The sequence below is a fragment of the Punica granatum genome, chromosome 1, assembly GCF_007655135.1.
Source record: "Punica granatum isolate Tunisia-2019 chromosome 1, ASM765513v2, whole genome shotgun sequence".
In the NCBI taxonomy this organism is placed as follows: domain Eukaryota; kingdom Viridiplantae; phylum Streptophyta; class Magnoliopsida; order Myrtales; family Lythraceae; genus Punica; species Punica granatum.
In genome coordinates, this window is record NC_045127.1 from 4,362,850 (window position 1) to 4,385,758 (window position 22,909).

The 22,909-nt window shown below is 43.1% G+C and overlaps 4 protein-coding genes across 11 annotated transcripts; 2 read left to right on the forward strand and 2 right to left on the reverse strand.

Moving 5' to 3' along the window:
* Position 1: 1 nt before the first annotated feature.
* LOC116191391 (probable tetraacyldisaccharide 4'-kinase, mitochondrial) lies at positions 2-4,938 on the reverse strand. Of its 7 annotated transcripts, none has more exons than XR_004153509.1 (9): positions 3,531-4,938; positions 3,235-3,358; positions 2,661-2,894; positions 2,253-2,402; positions 1,874-2,083; positions 1,733-1,792; positions 1,455-1,526; positions 658-952; positions 2-482 (listed from the first exon to the last, which is right to left on the reverse strand). XR_004153509.1 is itself a non-coding variant. In XM_031520254.1 (8 exons), exons 1-8 carry the CDS (start codon positions 3,701-3,703, stop codon positions 779-781), a joined length of 1,206 nt encoding a protein of 401 aa, XP_031376114.1. In that variant the 5' UTR covers positions 3,704-4,937; the 3' UTR covers positions 2-778. The 7 variants fall into 7 exon arrangements, 1 of the variants encoding a protein (XP_031376114.1); XR_004153493.1 differs by having other exon boundaries at positions 1,455-1,535; positions 3,531-4,937; XR_004153514.1 differs by having other exon boundaries at positions 1,455-1,535; positions 3,450-3,673.
* A 2,364-nt stretch (positions 4,939-7,302) lies between these two features.
* On the forward strand, positions 7,303-10,677 carry LOC116192731 (transcription factor MYB120-like). 2 transcript variants are annotated; one of them, XM_031521367.1, is made up of 4 exons: positions 7,303-8,773; positions 8,865-9,864; positions 9,970-10,079; positions 10,154-10,292. In XM_031521367.1, exons 1-3 carry the CDS (start codon positions 8,426-8,428, stop codon positions 10,029-10,031), a joined length of 1,410 nt encoding a protein of 469 aa, XP_031377227.1. In that variant the 5' UTR covers positions 7,303-8,425; the 3' UTR covers positions 10,032-10,079; positions 10,154-10,292. The 2 variants fall into 2 exon arrangements, with proteins under 2 accessions (XP_031377227.1, XP_031377218.1); XM_031521358.1 differs by lacking the exon at positions 9,970-10,079 and having other exon boundaries at positions 7,305-8,773; positions 10,154-10,677.
* A 2,264-nt stretch (positions 10,678-12,941) lies between these two features.
* LOC116195793 (transcription factor MYB101-like) lies at positions 12,942-16,254 on the forward strand. Its single transcript, XM_031525146.1, has 3 exons — positions 12,942-14,440; positions 14,576-15,524; positions 15,812-16,254. Exons 1-3 carry the CDS (start codon positions 14,069-14,071, stop codon positions 16,093-16,095), a joined length of 1,605 nt encoding a protein of 534 aa, XP_031381006.1. The 5' UTR covers positions 12,942-14,068; the 3' UTR covers positions 16,096-16,254.
* A 1,047-nt stretch (positions 16,255-17,301) lies between these two features.
* LOC116192636 (probable beta-1,3-galactosyltransferase 2) lies at positions 17,302-21,629 on the reverse strand. The gene is made up of 11 exons (XM_031521230.1): positions 20,854-21,629; positions 20,272-20,371; positions 20,074-20,138; positions 19,551-19,762; positions 19,381-19,444; positions 19,179-19,251; positions 18,940-19,060; positions 18,750-18,837; positions 18,517-18,642; positions 18,117-18,226; positions 17,302-17,817 (listed from the first exon to the last, which is right to left on the reverse strand). The coding sequence occupies exons 1-11, from the start codon at positions 20,949-20,951 to the stop codon at positions 17,669-17,671; spliced, it is 1,206 nt and encodes a 401-aa protein (XP_031377090.1). The 5' UTR covers positions 20,952-21,629; the 3' UTR covers positions 17,302-17,668.
* Positions 21,630-22,909: the final 1,280 nt, after the last annotated feature.

Sequence of the window (22,909 nt, forward strand, 5' to 3'; positions counted from 1 at the left end):
CTAGCTCGAACATCAATTGTGATCACTAGTTCATTTCCATTTGCAAAACTGCCCTTGCAACGAGTTTCAGGATGCTCGTCAGAGCTGCATCTTCTGAACCATCGAAGAGCACAAATTCTCAAGAGTTACAGAAAATATTTCATATACAAAACAAGAAATATCCCGCGAGTCTTCTTGCATAGGTTCACTTTCTGTGAACTAACACTTCATCCCTCATCTTGTAATGGAACAGAATGAGTACTGAACAATCAAATGATAGCTGGCACAGCGAAGTAGCTTCAAACCAATATCATCTGCTTTCTGAGGAAAGTTCCTACTTTTCTCAGGAAATGTAGAACAGTATCCCAAACTCCGATGAAGACCAAATTCGGAAAACTTCAGCTTCTTTTAAACCTAGAAGGCCGGAATCATCTCAATCTCATCTACATTACTCCAGTACCAGGTTCTCTCACTTCAGCATCTCATCATAGACCTCATCCCCTGAGAAAAAGAACGCCCAGCAACCGTTACAAGGAAGGCATGGTTCTGCTCAGATTGTAGCATCACTATGCTAATTTCCCCTAAACTACGGTTTAAAATGACTCTGAGGGCATAAACTTTATTGGAGGGAAAACACGAGAGTCCTTTTCTTTTGTTGGATAAGTTAAACCACGAACCCATATCTGGTCCTGCAAGCATATAGTTAAGTTGACATTGTTAAGCAGTTCATTCTATTCAGGTTCCTCTCTGTATAGCATGTCCATTTACGCAGCTGAGAAGTCACCAGAGAACTGCCCACTCATTCAACGTTGCAAGTCCTGCCAGACAGTTTTACTTTCAAGAGCTCTGCCAACAAATTCTTGAACTGATCCTTGGAGCATCCTTCACGAGAAACAAACTGCAGTTGAGCACATACCGCCCAAACCTTATAAGGACTGAAATGTTTTAGTATCTCCGGATCCCGATCATGGTCCTGTTAATTCAAGTTTGAAACATGAAGCAGGTATGAGGATGATGCTGTGTTACGCTAACTAACACGAGAATTGAATATGTTCTGAAAACAGATTGTTTTCCATGAGTTTCAATTCGTTTTTGCCAAGACAATAGCATTGCAACTCGAGGAACAGAGAGAGCCCTTTGTACATTAAGTCATAAAAATTAATCTACTATAAAAGGACTCCTCAACAGGGCATTTCTGCAGCAAATGCAACGAGAATCTAGTATAAGTTGGCCAACAGCAGCTGTATTAATTATTATTATTATTATTATTGGATAAGCGGTTAGCTGTATTAATATTCAACTGTATAAAACTGAAGGCTTTTAAACTTGAGGCATAAGCTAATACTATGTCATAAAAATAAGATAAGCCCCTGAGTTGCTTACTATGCCTAGACCAATATTGTGAGAAGAATTTGATAGATAATGCCCTCTGCTTGTATCTGAACCTTGTCGTATTCTACAAGTAAAACACTTACCTTTTCTGTTATAATGATAATTGGCTCCATGCCAAATTGACCCTCCAGCTCCTTGAGCCTCATTTTTATCATCTGAATATCCTATGTCAATTGAAGAAACTATATTAGATGTCGTTAGAGTAGAAACATCAAGATGGTAATTTAAAGAACGCTAGCAGATTTCATCAAAGCATAATCCCCATATGAAAACAGTGTGGTCGGGCAAAATGACACAGTTCCTCATTTAAAAGAAGTTTAAAGGATATCTGAAGGTCAGGTAAATTCAAAGATAACTATACCTCTCTTTTGAATATGTGGTGGTCACTGAAGTCAATTCTATCAATATAAATGGCTCCAAGCTGCATAGGTGATTGATAATTGAGTAAATCCAACCAAACAAGTAAGTTTGAATGTACATGGTGAGGTGTAGGAAAACATACATTTTCCACCCCTTTGACAAAAGCAGTAGCAGAACCAATTGCAGAGACACATAGTACAATGTTCCCAGAAAGTGCCTCCAACGGTATCAGAGAGGCAATATTTCCCACTTCGAAAAAGTATGCAGGAGCCATTCTAGTATAAAAAATTGGAATAGAATCTTTAACTTCTCGAATTGTATGCTCAATGCGTTTAAGATTTTGTCCTGGCACCTGTATTTATCAAGTAGACACTAGAATTTCGATCTGCTATGGAGTTTCAAAAAGGTCTGCACCTCTCGACCAAAAAGATGCAAGAAGCAAGAATACACGAATGATATGATAAAGGCAATACAAGCTGAGAAAAAGCAATTGTCTGAAAAGGTGAAATGGAGCTGGATACCAAGTCTGCATTGTGGACTACGGTAATGTCTGCTCTTTGAAGGGCTGTAAGAGGTTCTCTCAGAGGTCCGAGTGGAAGTAACTGACCATTTCCCCATGGCTGTAAACCATTAACCATTACAATATCCAAATCACGCCACAAGCGCCAATGCTGGCACAAATCAAGACATGAGAATTAGATTTCAGGAGAATGCATAAATGTGTAGTGCTTCTGAAAAAACAAATGTAGTAAAGCATTTTTTTTGTATTTTTCCAACCATGGACATCTGTTTCATGTACTCCAAATTCTGAGGACCTTAAGAAAAAATATATCACTGGGCTGAAGTATGACACGGATGATAAAAGTTCATCCATTTGTTGTGCTTCCACATCACAATAGTGAGAAAACATATGAGAAGTGTCTGTGTACCTGCATCCCATCATCCAGTATTACAGCACCAATTCCCTCAGTCTGGGAATGACTTCTGAACCTCTGGTTGGGGAACCCACTCTTGGAGCATATAGTCATACGAGGATCAATGCAACCATATTTTCCAATAAAAGTTGCTGCAGTTGCTGCTCGATCAGCACCCACACCAATTTTAACCGATTTCTCAAGAAGATGCCTTTGAAGCATCCTAGCCTCGTCTCCCCCAGCATAACCCTATGCGAAAAGAAAACGAATCAAACAAGGAAGACTGCAGCAAAAAATATAACATGGTCACATTGCTACAATGATCCGACTCAATGAAAAGGTACTACTTTTTCCACATCGCAACTCTAGGAATTTCACTCTCCCACAAATTAACATACACATTACACATATTTTTCTAATTCTTCTGTGAGGCTTTACTGTTTATAATTTGCTCCTACGATAATCGAATACTTGTCATCCATTCGTCATTCTTAAATTCCTCCCTTCAAGCTCAAAACATGTGTCAGTATCCGTATAACCTGAATTGGCTCGGTAAGTACAATGAGTATAGAAGGATAATACACAATACCCTCGTGAGAATGAGTGGCGGAAACCCCGAATCAGCGAACAAGCCTGCAAGAAGCTCGACCATGGGCGTCTTTCCGTTGCCTCCCCACGTCAAATTCCCCACACTAATCACCGGCACGGGCAATCTTTAGCCCCCAAAACAGAACAATTGAATCAGTATCTTGAGCTACATAACAAGATCAATCCATTCAACATATCCATACCATACAGATGCACCTTCTTCTTCTTTCCTCACATTTCATTTCCATCCCTTTGTTTCAGCAACCATGGCAGTAGCTAGAGAGAATAAAACCTCACCGGTGCTTGGAGAAGACGCCCGAGCCGTAGAGATAAGAGCGCAGGGAGAGGGCGAACCGGTAGAAAGCAGAGGCCAAGGAGAGCACAGGAACTAGAGAGCGCTGCAGCGGGGAGAGCTTAGCGTGGTCCCGAGCGTAGGCGATCTCAGCCACTGCTCGCCGGAGTCTCTCCATTGTTGTTCGTTCGAGCTCGAGCTGAGGACTGAGAACGGAACGCAGGGGCTGCCGAGTGCCGACGAGACGATGAAGGTGAGGTCTAGTGTACGGTACGGTCCCGTCTTTTCCCGCGAAATTCCGGTGGGACCATTCGGAGTTAACCGGGCTGGGTCTTTGTCTCTCTCATCAGTCATAAAATCCGGCATGCTCGTTCAAATCGTACCCCCAATCTTTCAACGCGTTTCCAAATACATCCTTGACTATTTATTAATCGTTAAATGAAGTCCTCAAAGTGTTACATATCACGCATTCCGAACCTTCGCTGCGGCCAAACTGGCCCTCACCGATTCTGTCTATCTGATTCCCAAGCCATCGTTCTCTCCGATTATTGCAGCCCATTTCGAGCAGCTTTTGCCAAAGCATAATCGGGTCCTGCACAAAGAGCAGGATCTTGACAATTATAATCGGGTTTGCTATTAATTTACAGAGGTGGCTTGACAAATATTGGTTGAGATTTATTCATGTGAAACGTAACTCGTAAAGAGAGAGGCAATCGCAGTATGAAGTTCCTGACTTAGATGTGCTTATGACCGGCAAGAATCATGCATTTGATACCGCAGCCTGACTAATTGGCCGAACAAATAATTTAAAGTATTACACGGAGATCGTTCCATCCTCTTTTATTTTACACGATCGATACTATGTGTACGTTACCAAAAGTAAATGTGCAAAAGATCACGAGCGAAACGTTCCTAGCCCAGGCATCGGCAAGTCGCAGTCGTTGAGCATCTGCCAATGAACATTCGCCCGACCAGATGTTGATCGGATCTGGGCGAAGAGAACTCCACTATCATAGTTGATTCTGGTGAACCGGATTACATTGGATGTCTAAGACCAATCGACTTCATGAGCTAAAGCTTAAAGCTTTTCTCATCGGATTGGAAAGGCGGGCGAAGGAAATCTTTCCGACGGGGCTCTGCTGCTTCTTCTGATCACCATTCAAGCTCTTCCCATCGGCAAGGACACAGACCTCGCCATTGCAGACGTACCCTCTCCGGTTCTCTTGAGTTGAATCCGAGAAACAGCTGAAGATGTTCGAGAAGAGCGCCATCGATAGGTCGAAGAAGGAAGAAGAAAACGAGAGGAAGAAACTGATCAAATGGCCTCTCCCTAGAAACTGATAACATGTCAGTTCATCTATATAGCGTTCATATTTATATATCTTTTCTGTATGATTTTTTACGTATAATTGATATATTGATAGTAAATAAAATTGGACAAATATATGAATTTATATAATTTATAAATAAAAAATGAAGAATTCAATTCAATGTTATGAACAGAATTCTCGTGTGTCGGGCAGTGAGTCAATGTGTGGGAACTGGTCAGTATTGGTTGGCCGTGAATTTATTATGGTTATTCGTTGATCAGGGTGATTCGTGGCCTAATACAAAATAATAGACAATCTAATAAAGAGATATAGATAATTTCATCATAAAAATCGAACTTTAAATCTCTAGATTATTGAAAATGGCTTATGTAACTGCACTCTCATTTTTCTTGGTTATTAATTTATTTATTCATTTCTCTAGCTAGTCCACATGATGCTAATTTTTATTCCCATACATATATTATGTTCTACAAAAATAAATTGAAGAAATGAATGTTAGTTTCAATTTCCTTCTGTCCTTTCCTTTTTTCCACTTTATTGTATTTTTCTATACACGCTTCTTTGTTGAGAGCCATTCGTTTTGCGGCATTGGACTTCGACAGCGGTCGTCCTATTTTCTTGCGTTCCAAATTGAAATGTCATGTCCATCGGAGTCACAAAAAGTCTCACATGTTTTGTCTCAAGAGATACATTGTCAGTTTACTCTTCACCAGCTAGTTATCGCACACGAGCGTATGATTTACGAGATAAAGACCGGGATGTCGAAACTGCTTATGTGACAGCAAGTTTGATGCGAGAGGTCCGTGACGCCGTGACGTCGCTAGTCTGTCGATCTTGCAGTAATTTAATAAGATAGACCGATCGATGTTCTATCAGGATGCAGTCGGGTTATTTCATGCCCATTTCATAAAATCGAAAGTGTCGACGCTTTGCCCTTTTGATTTTGGGAGCCAAAGTCCTACCTACTGTTTCCTTTTTATGCCACGATTTAAGCTTTGGCCATGGTCGATGTTGGTGCGCCAACCTTATGTCCTAGACTTTTTATATACGGGAGCGAGCGCCTAAACAAAGAGTGTCATTTATATATCCAATGCTTGACGAAGTCGATCCGAGTTTATTTATTTATTTACTTATTTTTTTCATATGAGTATATTTGGGTTAACTTTGGAGAAATGCAGATTAATTGGAATTACCTCCATTTAATTAGCCTGCTCATACAACTAACTTAAGAGGTCTCGATCAGCCATATATATAAATAAAAATCAATAGTGGCAATCTTGGAAACATCCCTACTTACAAGAAAGAAATTTGTCTCAGCACTGCCATTTGTTATTTTGGCAAGTATTTCTTTATGAGATCAATTGTCTAACAAGTTCAACAAATTGGACATTTCACCGTGCGAAAAATAGTCGCACGACCTAAGTTAGATTGCTAGATTCATCAAGGATGACTAATTAACTTGGTCTGGTCGTTCGTGCTATAACGACGAAATGCATGAATCAAGAGCTTAACCAACCAAGAAAAACAAGGGCTTCTCTATTAAAATATACAGTCACATATGAACATTCATTCGCGTGCTCGTGTTCGTATATGCCTAACTAAAAAGAACCAAGAATAAACCCATACAAGAATATCCAAGCAGGATTCAAAACCCCAAGCAGCCAAGCTTGGAAATTAAAGCCGATGAACATAACCATTAACAGAGAAAACATTCGACCGACATCTATAAAACAAAAAACAATCATTAGTTGTAATCATTAGTTGTAATGTTTTCTTCTTCTTCTTCTTCTTCTTCTTCTTTTCTTTTGGTTAAAATATAACTCGTATCTTACAGGAAACGAAGACACATATAAAGATTCCTCTTATAAAGAAGAGAAACATGAGCAAATTTTCATGCTCAAAAGTTTTATCTTTTATTGAACTAATATGATTCGATTATGGATTAATCGGGACTAATTACGCTTTCGAATACTTGTGCGTACATTAAAAAAATAAGAATATATATATATATATAAATATATAACTTAGCTATATATTCATAATTGTAATTAAGGAAAAATCCAATGACAGGAGAGGTTAAATTAAATATCAAAAGATAAAGGGCCAGCCTGTTTTCTTTTTATTAATTTGTAAAACCATTGGCCCCCTGCAACAAATCAAGCCTGTTCCAACTAATCCAAAGTAATCTAAAAAATAAGTGAAGAATTAAAATTGATGAACTTTGACAAGAAAAAGGGGGGAAAAGAGAGAGTATCAATCAAAAAATTGTTGGGGGGGGGGGGGGGGGGGGCGTTGGTGGGAAGGGAATAAAATTACATGCACATCCTTGTACTTTAGCTATATTTGCAGTCCCACCCAATCACTCCGCGGGCCCCACCAGCCATATAAAATCCTCCCCACTCCGCCCCGTCCGTCCCCTGTCCCCACAGAGACAAAGCAGCAGAATTACAATCTCAATCTGCAGATTGTAATTAAGGTTGTTTTGTTTCTGTCCGTTTCCCGTTTCCGGGCAAGATGAAAGGTCGTCGGTCGTCAGGTCCCGCGTCCGTTATTCCGTTATCGTCAAAATCATCGGTTTCCGCTCCCTCATCTTTCTCCCACTCTTCAGAATCATCCCTCGCCCAACCGAAAAAACTGTCTGAATCCAATCCAATCCAATCCCTTCTTCTTCTTCCTCCATTCATCTCTTCCTCCTCCTCTAAATTGATGCAGACCCGTCGTTCTCTTAAACCCACGGCCTCCAACAACCCGATCTGATCTCCTCCCCCTTTTAGCCATCTAGCCACGGAAAAAATTCTCCCCCCGAGTCATCCTCACAGGCTCGCCAAGATGCACCGACACGTCCGGAAGAAAATTCTCTGACCCACGAGTGCCCGCGTCCTGCATCGTCCTCGAACTGACAAACCCTGCAAGCACACGCATGCAAAGATGCACCGACGCGTCTGGAAAAAGATCCTCTAGCTTAGTGCATATGCGCACGCGGACCTCCCACCCACCACAACGACCAACTTCCTCAAGCTGGCCCTCGCCGAAGATGCACCGCCACATCAGGAAAAAACTCCTGTGATCCTCTGCGTGCAGACGCACCCCATTCATATCTTAGTCCTCCCTGTCGGCCGCGAAAACAGTAGTCCAGACGGCTGCACCTTCGAAGTATTAGGAAGAAGCCTCGGAAAATCTGCTGATAGCCTGCGTGTGCAATCATGGTGGTTTGAGCCCGAATCCATTTCTCAGCTGCAGTTTTGTGTTCCAGAAAGATGCGCAGGCACGTCAGGAAAAAGACTCTTCTAGGTTGTGCGCGCTAGCACGCCGAGAAAGACTCTTCATCATTGAGTGTTTGGGCCACAGAGCCATTCTGGACTGCCGCGATTTTGATACAGATCAAACTGTCGATCGGCCATTGAATCTTGTGGGGCACGAGAGAGGGAAAGAGGCATCAGGCAAGCCAGTGTCCTGTTTTGTTTTCATGTGCTGATTTATATAGACTTATTGAGGGAGTTCTTGTCCAGACATAAGCAAAGCTCATCTGTTTCATTTTATTCTTGGGGTTTTTGCCGACTGAGATCATCATGGTGGCCCACTCTGGAGGGTCCCATACCGACAACGCGGTGCCTTCGTCATCTTCAGCCTCGGGCGGAAACGGCACTGTTGTGGCCAAGAAGGAATTGAAGAAGGGGCCATGGACAGCTGCAGAGGATGCGATCCTCATGGAGTACGTGAAGAAAAACGGAGAAGGAAACTGGAATGCTGTGCAGAAGAACACGAGCTTGTCCCGATGCGGGAAGAGCTGCCGCCTCCGATGGACCAACCACCGCCGGCCCAACCTGAAGAAGGGCCCCTTCACCCCCGAGGAGGAGCGCCTCATCCTCCAGCTCCACGCCCAGCTCGGCAACAAGTGGGCCCGCATGGCTGCCCAGGTATGTTTTGTTGTTCGTGTTCGATCATGTCTGTTCGATCTCATTGTTTTGCTTAGCATTTCGATGTGGTGGTTTCTTTCGCCTTTTCCAGCTTCCGGGGCGAACTGACAATGAGATCAAGAACTACTGGAACACGAGAATCAAGCGCCGCTTCCGCCAGGGCCTCCTCCTTTACCCAAACAACATCGCTTTTCAGAAGCCAACAACTTCACCCCCAATGCAGCTGGAAGCCCAGCCAGCCACCACCCCTATCCGAGGCCGACCACCTCTGCAGATCCCTACCAGGACGATATCACAATTCCTGGCTCAGTCGCACTCCCCAAGCTCAACACTGAGCCCGACACTGCGCCCCGTCCCTCTCTCCCCACATTCCTACAGCCAATTCGAGACCAACTTCACCCACTCTATGTCCCTCTTTGATCCTTCCCCTCCACTCTCTCCCTCTCCGAGTGGTCTTCCAAGCTCGCATGGTCTTTGGAGCCCACATAGTCTTCCTAGTCCACATGGTCTTCCGAGCCCCCACGGTGCTCCTAGTCCACACAGTCTTCCTAGTCCACACGGTCTTCTGAGCTCACACTCGCCCACCATCTTGTCCCCGAATCTAGTTCTCAAGAGCTACCAAGACGCGAACATCTCCTTCCCGGGATTCTCCTTTCCCCTGCAGACCTCTCCTCTCCAGTTGCCTACTGCAAATTCTTTCCAATTCACTCCATTAACTTTCAACCTCAACTCCCCACAAGGCCAGCAGAGGACGCAACCACCTTGCACGGTTTACACGTCCATGAAATCTGTGGAGCTCCCTTCAAACCAATTGTTCGCATCCCAAGTGGAAAAGCCTGTGTTCGAGCCTGAGCCTGAACCCGAGCCAAAGCCTGATGAGCAGGAGACCAGGTCGAAGCCCAGTCCGCCTCACAGCAGCAGCAGCATCGGGATGCTGGAGGACCTGTTGCAGCAGGCCGAAGCATTGATCTCAAACAAGAATTCGCAGGATCAGAATGACTTCTTCCAACCGCAGGATCAGAAGTTTAACTTCTCGCAGAAGTCAGGCCATGCCTGGGATGATGTAGCTATTGGCTCCGACAATTCCTCAGGTTCGTAGAATAACCATCATTGCCATACATAATTGCCTTTTCTTCCTGCTTTCATGGTTTAAGATTCCAGAATCTACGGTTACTCGACATGTTATCAAAATACAGGTTCAACTCTCCCTGTGCACGTCCTGTCCCTATCTCTTTCCATCTGTTCCCGTTCTGCATAGTTCTATATACTGGGTCAGGACAGTGATCGCTGCAATATGCAATTCAAGGTCGATAAATTTCTGGATGAGTTTCACTGGATTTGCAAATTTGGAATAGCACTAAACTGGAATTTCTAATGCAGAAGCAGGATCAGGGATCAAGAACGAAGTGAAAGATGAGAACAGGTCCCTTCACGAGGACCTTACAGCGCTGCTCCAGTCGATCCCTTCGCCAGCTAACATCCTGGAGGTGTACAACAACCTTGGAGACAACCTGAACACCCCGCACCTGGACTTTGGCTCGGGTGTGGTGGTCTCTGAAGATAGCCTGGGGATCGATATGCAGCAAATAGCCTCGATTTTCCAGGTGGACGCCAACCCCACTGACATCAGCAGGCAAACTGCCTCCTGTCCCTGGAACAGCCTGCCAAGGATCTATTAGCACCATGCAGCAGCTTGTTTCTGATGCGGGTTCTATGACTTTCACGTAACTAAAATTTTTCCTATACTTTCGAGTATTTTCAGACACACCATTAATTCAATTATATTAAAGACATAAAGAATGCTTAAGTGCATTGAATTATTGTAAGTTTTATATTGATTCTTTTTCTTTTTTTGTAAAATTATCTTCAGAATCTGCAATAAAGATATGTTCTGCTATTTTCTACTTGTGATCGGATCAGCTTGGCAATATAAACATCAAGGCAGAGCCTAATTATAGCGATATCAATGCGATCGAGTGCTGATCTGAGATCGGCTTTTACGACATATCATAAAATCTGTCTGACTACTGTTGCAGTTTTCACATGAACTATGGTACATCATCATTCCTTGAGTTCAGACGCTCGCGAACACTAGACGCATCTCAGACGCCAGCATTTACAACTATGATAGAACATAAGATACTTTGGTTACATATGGTCAAGAACTTTACTTCTACATTAAGAGTTCACTTGTCAATTCAAGGAGTTAACATTTCGTGTTTCCAGAGATGATAATGGTATGGTGCTGAAAGTCACGTACATGTGCTTAGATTTGCCCCATTTTGCTTGTCAGAAGAAGCAGAAAATCACTACTGCACTTCCCAAAAAATGTGACATATGGACGGACGAGATATCTCCATAAATATCACATGTGATAATTGAAGCATTAACTACTATCATGATTGTTTTTTGTTGTCAACTTGGTGCTAGTGCCGTACAAAATAAAATTAGAACAAATAAAGACGATATGGAGACCCAGAGATATCGTCTAACAAAAGATGGCCTGAACCTGTAGGAACCGAATGAAGAACGTGGACTTCTAGTGGACGAAAGATGGCTCTCTCATCGCTAGTCAATCCACGCAGCAAGTGCCTTCCCTGCACGTATGGTATGGTGCCGCTGTCTCCTAATTCTTCAGAATAAGTTCCCTGACTTCAGAGAGTAAGGACTGAGGCGGGGCGCAGCAGATTCGCGCCAGAGAATAAGTGCTCGAACAACAGAGGAATCTAGTTCAAGAATAAGCCTTCTTGGCACCCTAATGACCAAGCAAGTTCCAAACCCGAACATCGGTTGCCACTGAGGTCTCAACTCCAACGTTGTGCATAAAACCCACCTGCCCAATTGAGTCCTGAATGATACCATACCTGCACCAGGTGGCCTCAGATTATCCTGAGCAGCTCCCCATCTGTATTCAGCGCTTAAGCCATCCATCGTCTGAATTACCCAGCTAATGAACCTCCATTTTTTTGAGGAGACTGATGAGGTACTCTCATCTCAGGCCATGTTAATGAAACATTCCACCTCATTGTATGATCTCCTAAACCATCTTGAAATAATTCCTTATTCCTACGGAAAATACCTGCTCAGTCTATATCATTACTGGCTGATACACGAACGGGTAAATTCAAAACCAGCAAATCTTGGAGTGATTGCGAGAAGTAAACAAATTGGGAAGAAGGAGAGAGGAGCCGAACCCTGACCAGTTGAACAAGTGGGCAGTCCCTGAGTACATGTAGGACCGATTCCGAGGCTAAATGAGGTCGATGACAGAGATTAGCTAGAATTATATATCAGGTGGCTGGAATTATTTCTCGTATTATAGGTGATGCCTTTACATTCTTGTTACAAGGCTATATTTAGGTACGCCATTGAGATCAATAAGATTAAGCTTCACAGTTCCATTAGATCTTTACACGTTTCATAAGATCAAGAGCGGCGCTTGCTCGATTGAGCATCCTATAGTTCTTGATTAAACACTTAAAATGTCGATTATAGCTAGAATTTCATGAGTAGGCTTTCTTGGGTCGAAAGAGAATGCTAGCAAAGTGATTTTGAAATTGGACTTTGATTTATTATTCCCAACTTCTAACTAGCCAAAGTAGTCCCCGAGGCACATAGTTGATTAGAAACGCACATTCTCATATTGTCTGTTCATGAAATTATACAACCCTTTTCTTATACTTACAAAATGAGGCCCGACCCGTTTTATACATGGGAATGGAATGGTGTGGATTTCATATAGTGAAATCTAATTGTATTAAGAAAAAAATCAAATAGTAATTGTGAGGTTGAACTTGAGCATAGGAAAAAAAAAATGTAATACGTTGCTTCTTAAACTATTTGAGTCGCTCATACCTCTAGTCCTTTTATATTTTTCTCTGATTTTTGTTTTTGTTTTTAATGTGATAAGAATATAATTTATATCTTTAAAGAGAACAAGAGGACATATATATTAATAAAAACAGTAAAAATGAGGGAGTATATTAATTAATTAAACCTATTTCATTCATAATTAAGGAAAAGCCAGCCTTGTTTTCATCATTAGCCTTTTACAACCATTGGCCACTGTAACAGTCAAGCCTGTTCCAACTCGACGAATTGAGTCCCAAAAAGGCAAAAGAAAAATAATTAACCTTTTTTTTGCCAGAAAAATATTTTAACTTGACAAGAAGAGAGAGAGAGAGAGAGCGAATCAAAAATAGAAAATGGAATAAAAATTACACGCATTACTTCAGCTAAGTAGGACAAATCAAAGGGTGGTCGTCAGGTCCCGAGTCCGTTATTCCGTTACCGTCAATATCATCAAATTTCCGCTCCCAATTCTTTCTCCCATTCTTCAAATTCGTCCCTCCCCATCCAACCATGCATAAACCATCCAAGTAAATACTCCATTCTTCTTCTTCCTCCATTCCTCTCCTTCTCCTTTTCCCTCAGAATTTGATTGCGGAGCCGTTCTCTTATCTAAAACCCACAGCCTTGTCGATCAATTTCTAGTCGTCTGAAGACGAAAATCTTCCCCCGAATCATCGCCCTCGCGACCCGCCAAGATGCATAGACCCTTCCAAAAAAAAGTCCCCTAGCCTGCCCACCCGCCCGCCCCTGCCGGCATCCTCATCCCCACATGAACTGATAGAGCCCGTGCACGCACACACGCAAAGATGCACCAACACGTTAGGAAAAAGCTCTTGTAGCTTAGCACGTATGCGCGCGCGGACCCTCCCACGACCCACCATAACCTCCCCCGACCCCGAGCTCGCCGTATTGGAAGATGCACCGCCACATCAGGAAAAAACACCTCCTCTGATCCTCCGCCCACAGACGCACACCATTTGTTTCTCAGTCCTCCCCGACCGCCCTGCCGACAGTCCGGACAGCTGCACCTGCACCACCGCATCCCGGACAAGCTTGGCTGCTGACCACCTGCTGCTTGCACAAACACGGAAATTCACGCCCGATTTCATTTCTCAGAAGGTATTGCTTGCCTTCTTACATGATGCACAGGCACGTGAGGAAACAGCTCTTATAGGCTGCGCGCCGAGAAAGAGACGTTCGTGAATCATCCTTTGGTCTTTGGGTTACAAAGCCAATCTGGACCGGCGCGGTTCGGATACCAAACTAACTGTTGATCAGCCATCGAGTCTTGTGGGGTCCGAGAGAGGGAAGGGGCCAAGCTGGTGTCCTATATATTGTGTGCTGAGTTGGGACTTATTAAGGGAGTTGCTGCCTAGGCATAAGCAGGGTCATCTCATCTGTTCAATTATTTCTTGGAGCTGAGCTCTTCCGATTGAGATCATCATGGTGGCCCACAGCGGAGGGTACCAAAGCGACGATGGGATGCTGACAATGCCCAATGGGTCCTCATCGGCATCTTCAGCCTCGGGTGGAAATGCAGCTGGCATGGCCAAGCAGCAGGCCCTGAAGAAGGGCCCATGGACAGCTGCGGAGGATGCGATCCTCATGGAGTACGTGAAGAAAAATGGAGAAGGGAACTGGAATGCTGTGCAGAAGAACACGAGCCTGTCCCGATGCGGGAAGAGCTGCCGCCTCCGGTGGACCAACCACCTCCGGCCCAACCTCAAGAAGGGCTCCTTCACCCCCGAGGAGGAGCGCCTCATCCTCCAGCTCCACGCCCAGCTCGGCAACAAGTGGGCCCGCATGGCCGCCCAGGTATATCGTAAATATTGTCGTTGGTGCTTCTTTTCCTTTCCGCGTTCGTGTTCGTAGTCTTGTTCTAGTCTCTGTCTGTTTGGTCTCATTGTTTTGCTTGGCAATTCGCTGTGGCGGTTCCTTTTCATTTGCCAGCTTCCAGGGCGAACCGACAATGAGATCAAGAACTACTGGAATACGAGAATCAAGCGCCGCATCCGCCAGGGCCTCCCCCTTTACCCGAATGACATCGCTTCTCAGAAGCCAGAAACTTCACCCCCAATGCAGCTGGAAGCCCAGCCTGCTGCGACCGCCCCTATCCGAGGCCGACCACCTCTCCAGATCCCAACCAGGACAATATCGCAATTCCTGGCTCAGTCACACTCCCCAAGCTCGACACCGAGCCCCGTCCATCTCTCCCCACATTCCTACCACCAACTAAAGACCAACTTCACCCACTCTCTGTCCCTCTTTGATCCCGCCTCTCCGCTCTCTCCCTCTACGAGTAGTCTTTCAAGCCCGCATGGCCTTCATAGCCCCCACGGCCTCCCTAGCCCGCATGGTCTTCCAAGTCGACACAGTCTTCCAAGCCCACACTCGCCGACCATCTTGTCCCCAAACCTTGTTCTCAATAGCTACCAAGACACGAACGCCTCCTTCCCGGGATTCTCCTTTCCCCAGCAGACCTCTGCTCTCCAGTTGCCTACTGCAAGTTCTTTCCAATTCACTCCATTAACTTTCAACCTCAACTCCACGCAAGGCCTGCAGACATCTCAACCACCTGGCACGGTGTACACTCCCACAAAACCAGAGGAGCTCCCTTCATACCAATCGTACCAGTCTCAACAGGAAAAGTCCGTGCTCGGGCCTGAGCCTGAGCCAAAGCCTGATGAGCAGGAAACCAGGTCGAAGCCCAGTCTGCCTTACAGCAGCAGCATGGGGCTGCTGGAGGACCTACTGCAGCAGGCTGAGGCACTGACCTCGAACGAGAACTCACAGGATCAGAACAACTTCTTCCAACTGCAGGATCAGAAGTCTGAGTTCTCGCTGAAGTCGGGCTACGCCTGGGATGATGTAGCTAATGGCTCTGATAGCTCCTCTGCAGGTTCGTAGAATATGCATCCTTGCTATACATAATTGCTTTTTCTTCCTGCTTTCGCGGTTTAAGATTCCAGAATCTACGGTTACTCAACATGTTATCTAAGTATTGGTTCGACTCTCCGGGTACAGGTCTTGTCCCTATCTCTTTCTATCCGTTTTGGTTCTGCCTGTTCTATTTGGGTCATGACAGTTTATCATGGCAACATGCAATTCGATGTCGATAAATTACTGGCTGAGTTTTCACTTAATATGCAAATTTTAATAATATTAAAGCGAAACTTTCTAATACAGATGCAGGATCAGAGATCAAGAACGAAGTGAAAGATGAGAGCGGCTCCCTACATGAGGACCTTACAGCTCTGCTCCAGTCAATCTCTTCACCTGCTAACGTCCTGGAGGAGTACAACCACCTCGGAGACAACCTGAACATCCCGTCCCTGGACTTCGGTTCTGAAGATAGCCTGGGGCTCGACATGCAGCAAATAGCGTCGATTTTCCAGGTGGACACAGCCTCCACTGAGATCAGCAGGCAGGCTGCCTCCTGCCCCTGGAACAACCTGCCAAGGATCTGCTAGAACCGTGGCAGTGCTCCGGTCTGATGCGGGATCCACGGCTTTCATGTAACTAAACTTTTTCCTATACTATGCAATATTTTTCAAACACACCACTATTGTATTAAAGACATAAACAAACAATTACGTAAGTGCATTGTATTATAGTAATGTTTACAGTGATTTGTTTTTTTCTTTTTTTTTTCTTTTTTGGTTGTACGATGATCTTGAGGATCTGCAGTAAAGATCTGTTCAGCCATTTTGATGTGCTTAGCACTGAAAACATTGGAGCAGACCCTAACAATGACGATGTCGGTGCGACCGAGAGAGCTCAATCCATGGGAATTCATCTGTCGAAATGGATTCTACTCCACGACATCTTCTTTTCCGACATATTATGCGATCTCTCTGGCTATTTTTTGTGGAATCACATGAGCCGGTGCATCATCATTCCATGAGTTCCAAACATTAACATTAAGACGCATCCCAAGCCCAGGATGTGGAGAACTTTACTTCCACGTTATAAGTTTGCTTGTCGACTCAGGGAGGTAAGATTTCGTGTTTTGGGAGATGATTATGGTATGGAGCTGAAAGTCATATTCAAGAGCTTAGATTTGCCACATTTTGCTCGTCAGAAGAAGCAGGAAATCAGCACAATTAGGACATCTCAATCCTCTTAAGCCAATTTTTCCATGTGAATTGCCAATTCAGGAATTGCCTGAGAATCTTGAGAAGTGACTCATTCAATGATCAGTCTTCTCTCAGGTCTCCTCAACCCTTGTCTACAATAAAGAAGAGCACTTAATACTTTCGATTTACGGCATGGGATCTGCCAATAGGAGTCGTGTGTCGTATGTCCAAGAAATTACTAGTACCCAGCAGGGCATGAAGCCGAGGGAGCTACGATTAAGGTCCAGTGTCGCTCAAGACACGGAATCTGCATGACTGTACAGAGTCAATGCAGGATGAGTTTTACCTTGTTTTATGCCACACATTCCTCACTCACTTCTTGTGCTAAGTTGCTCAAATAAGTCTGCTCTTCTCTTCCTCCCTTTCCGCCTCATGATCGAGAGGGAAGACGAACAAGATAATCGCATTCAATCATGGAGAAGTTCCCCGATGTCATTCTCGACATCCAATCCTGTCTAGCCCAGGAACATTATTGTTTATATGTGTAATTGTGAACAGAATGAATAATATGGAAAAGTTTTAACATTAATTACTGAAAAATTGGTAGAAAAACCAGCCCATAATACTTGCATTATTCTTCAATTTCTAATTTTCCTTGTCGTGGAAAATTAGATAAATAAATTCAAGGAAAGTAAAAAAGAGTTACAAAATGGCTCTCCTACACCTCAAGCGTGGAAAGAATGCTTAAGCTACAGCTATCTACTACTATAACAGCTTGCCACAGGACCATTGGACCGGTAACACGGCAAGACAGATATACCGAGAAGAGAGAGAGAAAAATTAATTCTGCTTTCTCTATGACATCCTACCATCGTTTCGACCTTACAAACACGATTACAACACGTTTGTGTACATATATACCTTCATCTTGAGACAGATTATCCTCGTCTGAATTTTGTGTTTCATGTCAGAAGGCAGAACTCCACAAAGCATTCTCGCCTTCCCCACACCTGCGGTGAACTTCCTTCATCCTTTCGACGGACTTGCATATTCCGCTGCAGGTCCAGTCAAATGAAGCCACGCACACATTTCCCGCTTGTGCTTTCCACTCGCAATCTACAGTAACATGTCAAATTTTAATTTCTTTTTTGAATCACCGTATGATTGGGCATTTAATGAGAACAAAAGATGATCCTGTATCACCTAAGCCAATAACAACAATGTTATTGGCTCTTTCTAATAAGTTGACTGTCCTGTCCAAATATCCTGAGCTTATTCTATTTGCTGATGTTATTGTTGCATCATGTATAAAGCAGAATACAAAGATCGTTCTCGGGTCGAGGAACATACATAGGAAAGAATTATTGGAATTCAAACATAGATAACTGGAGAAACAAAATGAAGATTGAACTTACCCGGTGGAGTCCCGCAGCACAGTCTTCGATCATCGACGTGCTCCACATCCAACCCAATAAACCAAGAACCGAGCGAAACATCTTCATTTGCGTATTTGTGTAGCACATGCCTAATGATTACAATTGGAACGGAAACAGGTGACAACCAGCACAGAGGTTGGATATGGAAAACAATCGCAGCTTCCTTTATTCATATTCAAAACAAGTTCATGCTCTTACTCATTTCTATGTATTTTTGAAGAAATAAAAACAGCATTCCAGGTTCTCCCTGAAAATATTTCCACAGACAATAACCCGAAATATTTTTCTTGTTTCAAAGTTTTACAGAAAGGAAATTAATGAATTTTTCCTTAACCTTTTTATGGCCAATATAAACTTCTTTATGCGCAAAAGAACTTACTGGTTAATTGATACGTAGGATGCTAAATCTTTCGAAATTGCATAGAGCTGTCCTGTAGCATGGCGGAAATACTTATTTCCCTCTTCACCGAATTTCCAGTACTCAGGTTCGTGGTATCTCACGCCCCTATTAAGAGAACAGGGCAATTAGGTAAATGAATGTTAGTATTAGATTACATTTTTCTAGAATATGGGACTGATTTGTATGATGAAAGTTGGGAGGAAACAGCTCACTTTTGGGCAAGCACAGGACCAGATTTCATGCACCCAATATAGACTCGAGGGTTCGAGCGATGCCGAGCTAAAGTTGATCCAAGTGTAGCTGCAGAATTACAATGTTTTGAAGTTTTCCAATAGTCTAAGTTGAAAATTCTAAACTTTCAATCACAAAGTAATTAGATAGTCTGCAGGTGCAAATTATTACCTATATTTACGTGCACATCATCATCCACTTTGACATAGAAATCTGCATCCCACAGGGAAACAGCAGTTGCAAAGTACGTCTTTGTTTTGGCTGATAATTCGAGATAACCCTCTACATGCTCCTGTTTTGGATATAACATGCAGAAGATGACTAAGATGATAATCAGATTAAGAAGATCTAATAGGGCATAACCAACAATAAATTAACAGAGAAAGGAACTGAAAATAAAAGAGCAGTACCAGCCTCAAAAAGTCACCATGCCTCTTATCTTCGGCTTCAATGGCTCTATCAAGGATACCGCCCGATGTGGCACTGAGGAGGAAAGCAATAGATCAGCCAAGATAACTGACTGAAATTTCTAATAGATGAGAATTCTTTGGCCTCGGATGATAACAGTAAATAGCTGACGCTTAGCATAATATCAATTTTTTGTATTCTTACCTGTGGCCTATCACAAAGCGGATTATGATGCCCTTTTCTTCTTCGAGCTTTCTTCTCTTCTCGCCTAATTATATCACAATCACAAGATATGAGTGATCATCATGACTTCAGATTCAACTTTTTTTTTTCTTTGTATGTATTTGTGAAACTGCAGGGATCTGATCGTGAACCTTGGGGCATCCATGTAGCACGGACTGAATCTCTCCTTTTACGGCTGCTAAAAGCAGTGTTGATTCCTACTACCATTAAGTATTTTCTCTTCCCAGTTGTTTCGCTGACCTTCAGATCATCTGATAGAGGAGAACCGCTGAGAATGGATTCCTGTGCAGCCCGAGCAGCAGCTAGCTCCATTTCTAAGCTTGAGATTGTTTTATCCAAAGTTCTGCATTCAGTGCACGAAGATGATAGTCAAACGAGGTAAGTCCCTCAAATCCTTGCCCATTTGATAACAGTGGGCAGCACTTTCCTTATTCTTGCTTTTCGATGAATGACAACAGTTATGTTAAAAATTGAAAAGAAAAAAGAAAATAATGGATTCTGCCAAAATCTCAATAAGAAAGAAAAAGAAAATGAAACGGTAACATAACGAATGAAGTCTTCCAATGGAAAGAGGAATTTGAAAAAAAAAAAAAACAATTTTACGACCCCGTGAATAAATTCAGATATGAGTAGATCGTATAAAATGTAGCTTACTGGATAGCATTGTGAGTCTTCGAGACTTCCCCAAGAATGTCTTCGGTATCATGCTTTACATCCTTCTGAATGAAGGACAAAAGGAAACAATTAGCGGACAGAAAGTGATCAAAATTACAACCTAGCAAGCAGAGAACTTTTAAGCACGAACACGATATCATCACAAATGTCACACTAATGAAAAAGCTAGAGACTCACAGATTTTGGAACACAACCCTCAGAAACTATCTTTAGCTTCTCCTCGGCAGTTGTTGTACCTCTGGGTATTTCTTCCTTGACTTCCGGTACTGTCCACATTCTGCGATCCAAGAACAAGAGTAGTAAAAGTTAACGCCGGGAAGATGGTGATACAATTCGCGAGAGAACTTCCAATGCAGACTTTGATTGCATAAGATTTGCATATCAGAACTTCAGCGAAACGAATGAGTTCCCCGTAGATATCTGTTCTGCGGGATTAGTCACCATAAAATTAATGCGACAATCAAATTAATCGCGCCACGACCAGTACAGACTGCAGATTCTGACAATAAAACTAACACAATATTGCCGTAATTAGCACTCATAGAACTGAATGATGACAGAACATAAATTGCAGCAGGCCTTAATCCACTAAAGCTTCCGAAAATTGTGGCACCTCATTGATTAATAACAGTCAAAATGAAGACACAAATCAAGAAATGAACCGAAACAAGAAATTGATGACCTCAATTAGAAAAGAGAAATCGAAGCAATGATTGAAGATTCATTAATCATGAGCCCATAAAAGGGGAAGAAATCAACCTGTTGGAGAAAAGCATGCCGGCACAAAAGCAGCCGATGCAAAGCAAGAAAGCCCATTTCCTCGACACAGACTCTGCTCCTCTGCTCTTCCCTGTCATCTTCCTCCTGCTTCCTTCCTGCAGCACCCCCTCAAAAGCTGCAACCCACAACCGATTCCCTCACCCCCACCAGAAATCTCAGCAGCTCATCTCAACTCTAGAGCCCCGAGTCAACTCGCCGTGTTGACTCAGATTCAGATCTCAGAGCTCATCCGATTCGTCCCCACTTCTCCTGCACCACCAATCAACCGGAGGTTGCATAGAATAAGACGTTTGACGGAGTCTCTGAGGTTTGCGGGTCTCTTTCAATTTCCAGTGCTTGCTTGACTTCCAACACCTTCATCACTATTCCTCAAACCATACATACATTTATATATATATATATATATATATATAGATATAGAGACTGCCGAGCTACCAGTTTTACCGGTTTCTCCTCCTTCTTCCCCCAAGGCAACGATAACTGCCCTGCAGCCCCTTCTACTCTAGCTGCTGCTTCCTTTCCATTATTAGGTCACTCTGAGCGACCCCATTAATTAATTGCGTAAAAATTATTACCGGCAGGGTAAAGAAACAGAGACGGACAGAAACCAACGTTGGGGCAATCGATGCAATCAATGAACTCCCACACTTCCAAAAGTTGGGATTTTTATGTGGCTTTAGAAGGGTTCCCGAATGATTCTTGGGGAGTTTAACTTATCTTGAAAGGGTTACGCCTTTGCCACGTTCTCGAATAAGTGGCTTCTCTTGCTGTCAAAAGTTGTCGGTGCTATGATCCTTTTATTCTGTTATTTTCTGGGCTGATTGTGTTCTTAACCCATGGTTTCAAATCAGATCCACTTTGCACCCTCGAGTTTACACGTCTCTCATTTTCACCCTCGAGTTCGCGTCATCTATGTCGTGAAGCTTGCATGTTTCCTGGATTTCTTTAACCCCGAAGCTGCTGCTTGGATTCGTGCTGTATTGGAACACTTTCCACATACAAAACCAAGACAAATATCTGTCCCTCATAGATCATAGTCGAGAGAAAATTCCGCTAGGATCTAACAACTTAAAGTACCAATATGCGTTATATTTATGTCATAATACATGTTAAAGCATGTCATGTCAAAATTTACAATTTAAGTTTTGAATCGAATGCGTAAAGGGAAAATCTTTTATACCAAAAAAAGAGCATACTTTTTAGCTTGTAGAAGATTTAGTTAATCATGGGGTTCCATAATACTGTAGGGAAGATCCAACGAATTACAGCCATTCCACTCTGCCCTTATGAATGTCTCAAGTGCCAAGAGGAGAAGATCAAATGTGGACTTATCAGCACGTGGATCACGTGCACTGTAACATGACTTCCAATTATTGGACTAGTCTCAAAACATGCCTATAATTGCAAGCCTCTTTTCTAATTTTATAATTTAGAGGTCAAAATACATAAAGCTCGTTTTGAATTTACGCAATTTTTTTAAAAAATTATTATGCCACTTTTTTTTGGCTAAATGAAAAAGGCTAGGTCAAGTTATTAGCCCGCTGTAACTGCCCCAACTAAAGGAACTTAACCGTCACGGAATGTTCCTTTCACCATAGCTCGCTGAGACTTTTAGCCCAACTTGATCACCGCAGTCCCACCAACACACTAGTGAATTAAGTCCATGGCTCACTGGATCAAGCATTATGGGCCGGCCACCGCCATCTCATAAAACACCCGCATAGTGGCTAGCTCTACGTCCTCAGTGAGGTTCGAACTCGTGATGTTCAAGTGGAGCGCTTGATATTTAACCACTAAACCGCCGTGCTGGTGGTATTATGTAACTCGTCAATATAGAAAGATGTCAAATACCTTACCTACTAAAATAGAAAATTTCCAAAAAAAAGAGTAAACTAAACTTGAAAACAGAAATTCTCAAAAAATATAAAATATCATTGTTTTTTCCTTTTCTTTTCAAAATATTTTTTTTTCTCTAACCTCATGGGATGGGACTCCCCTAATAGTTGGCACTTGGTGGCCCTAGTTCTTTTGCACC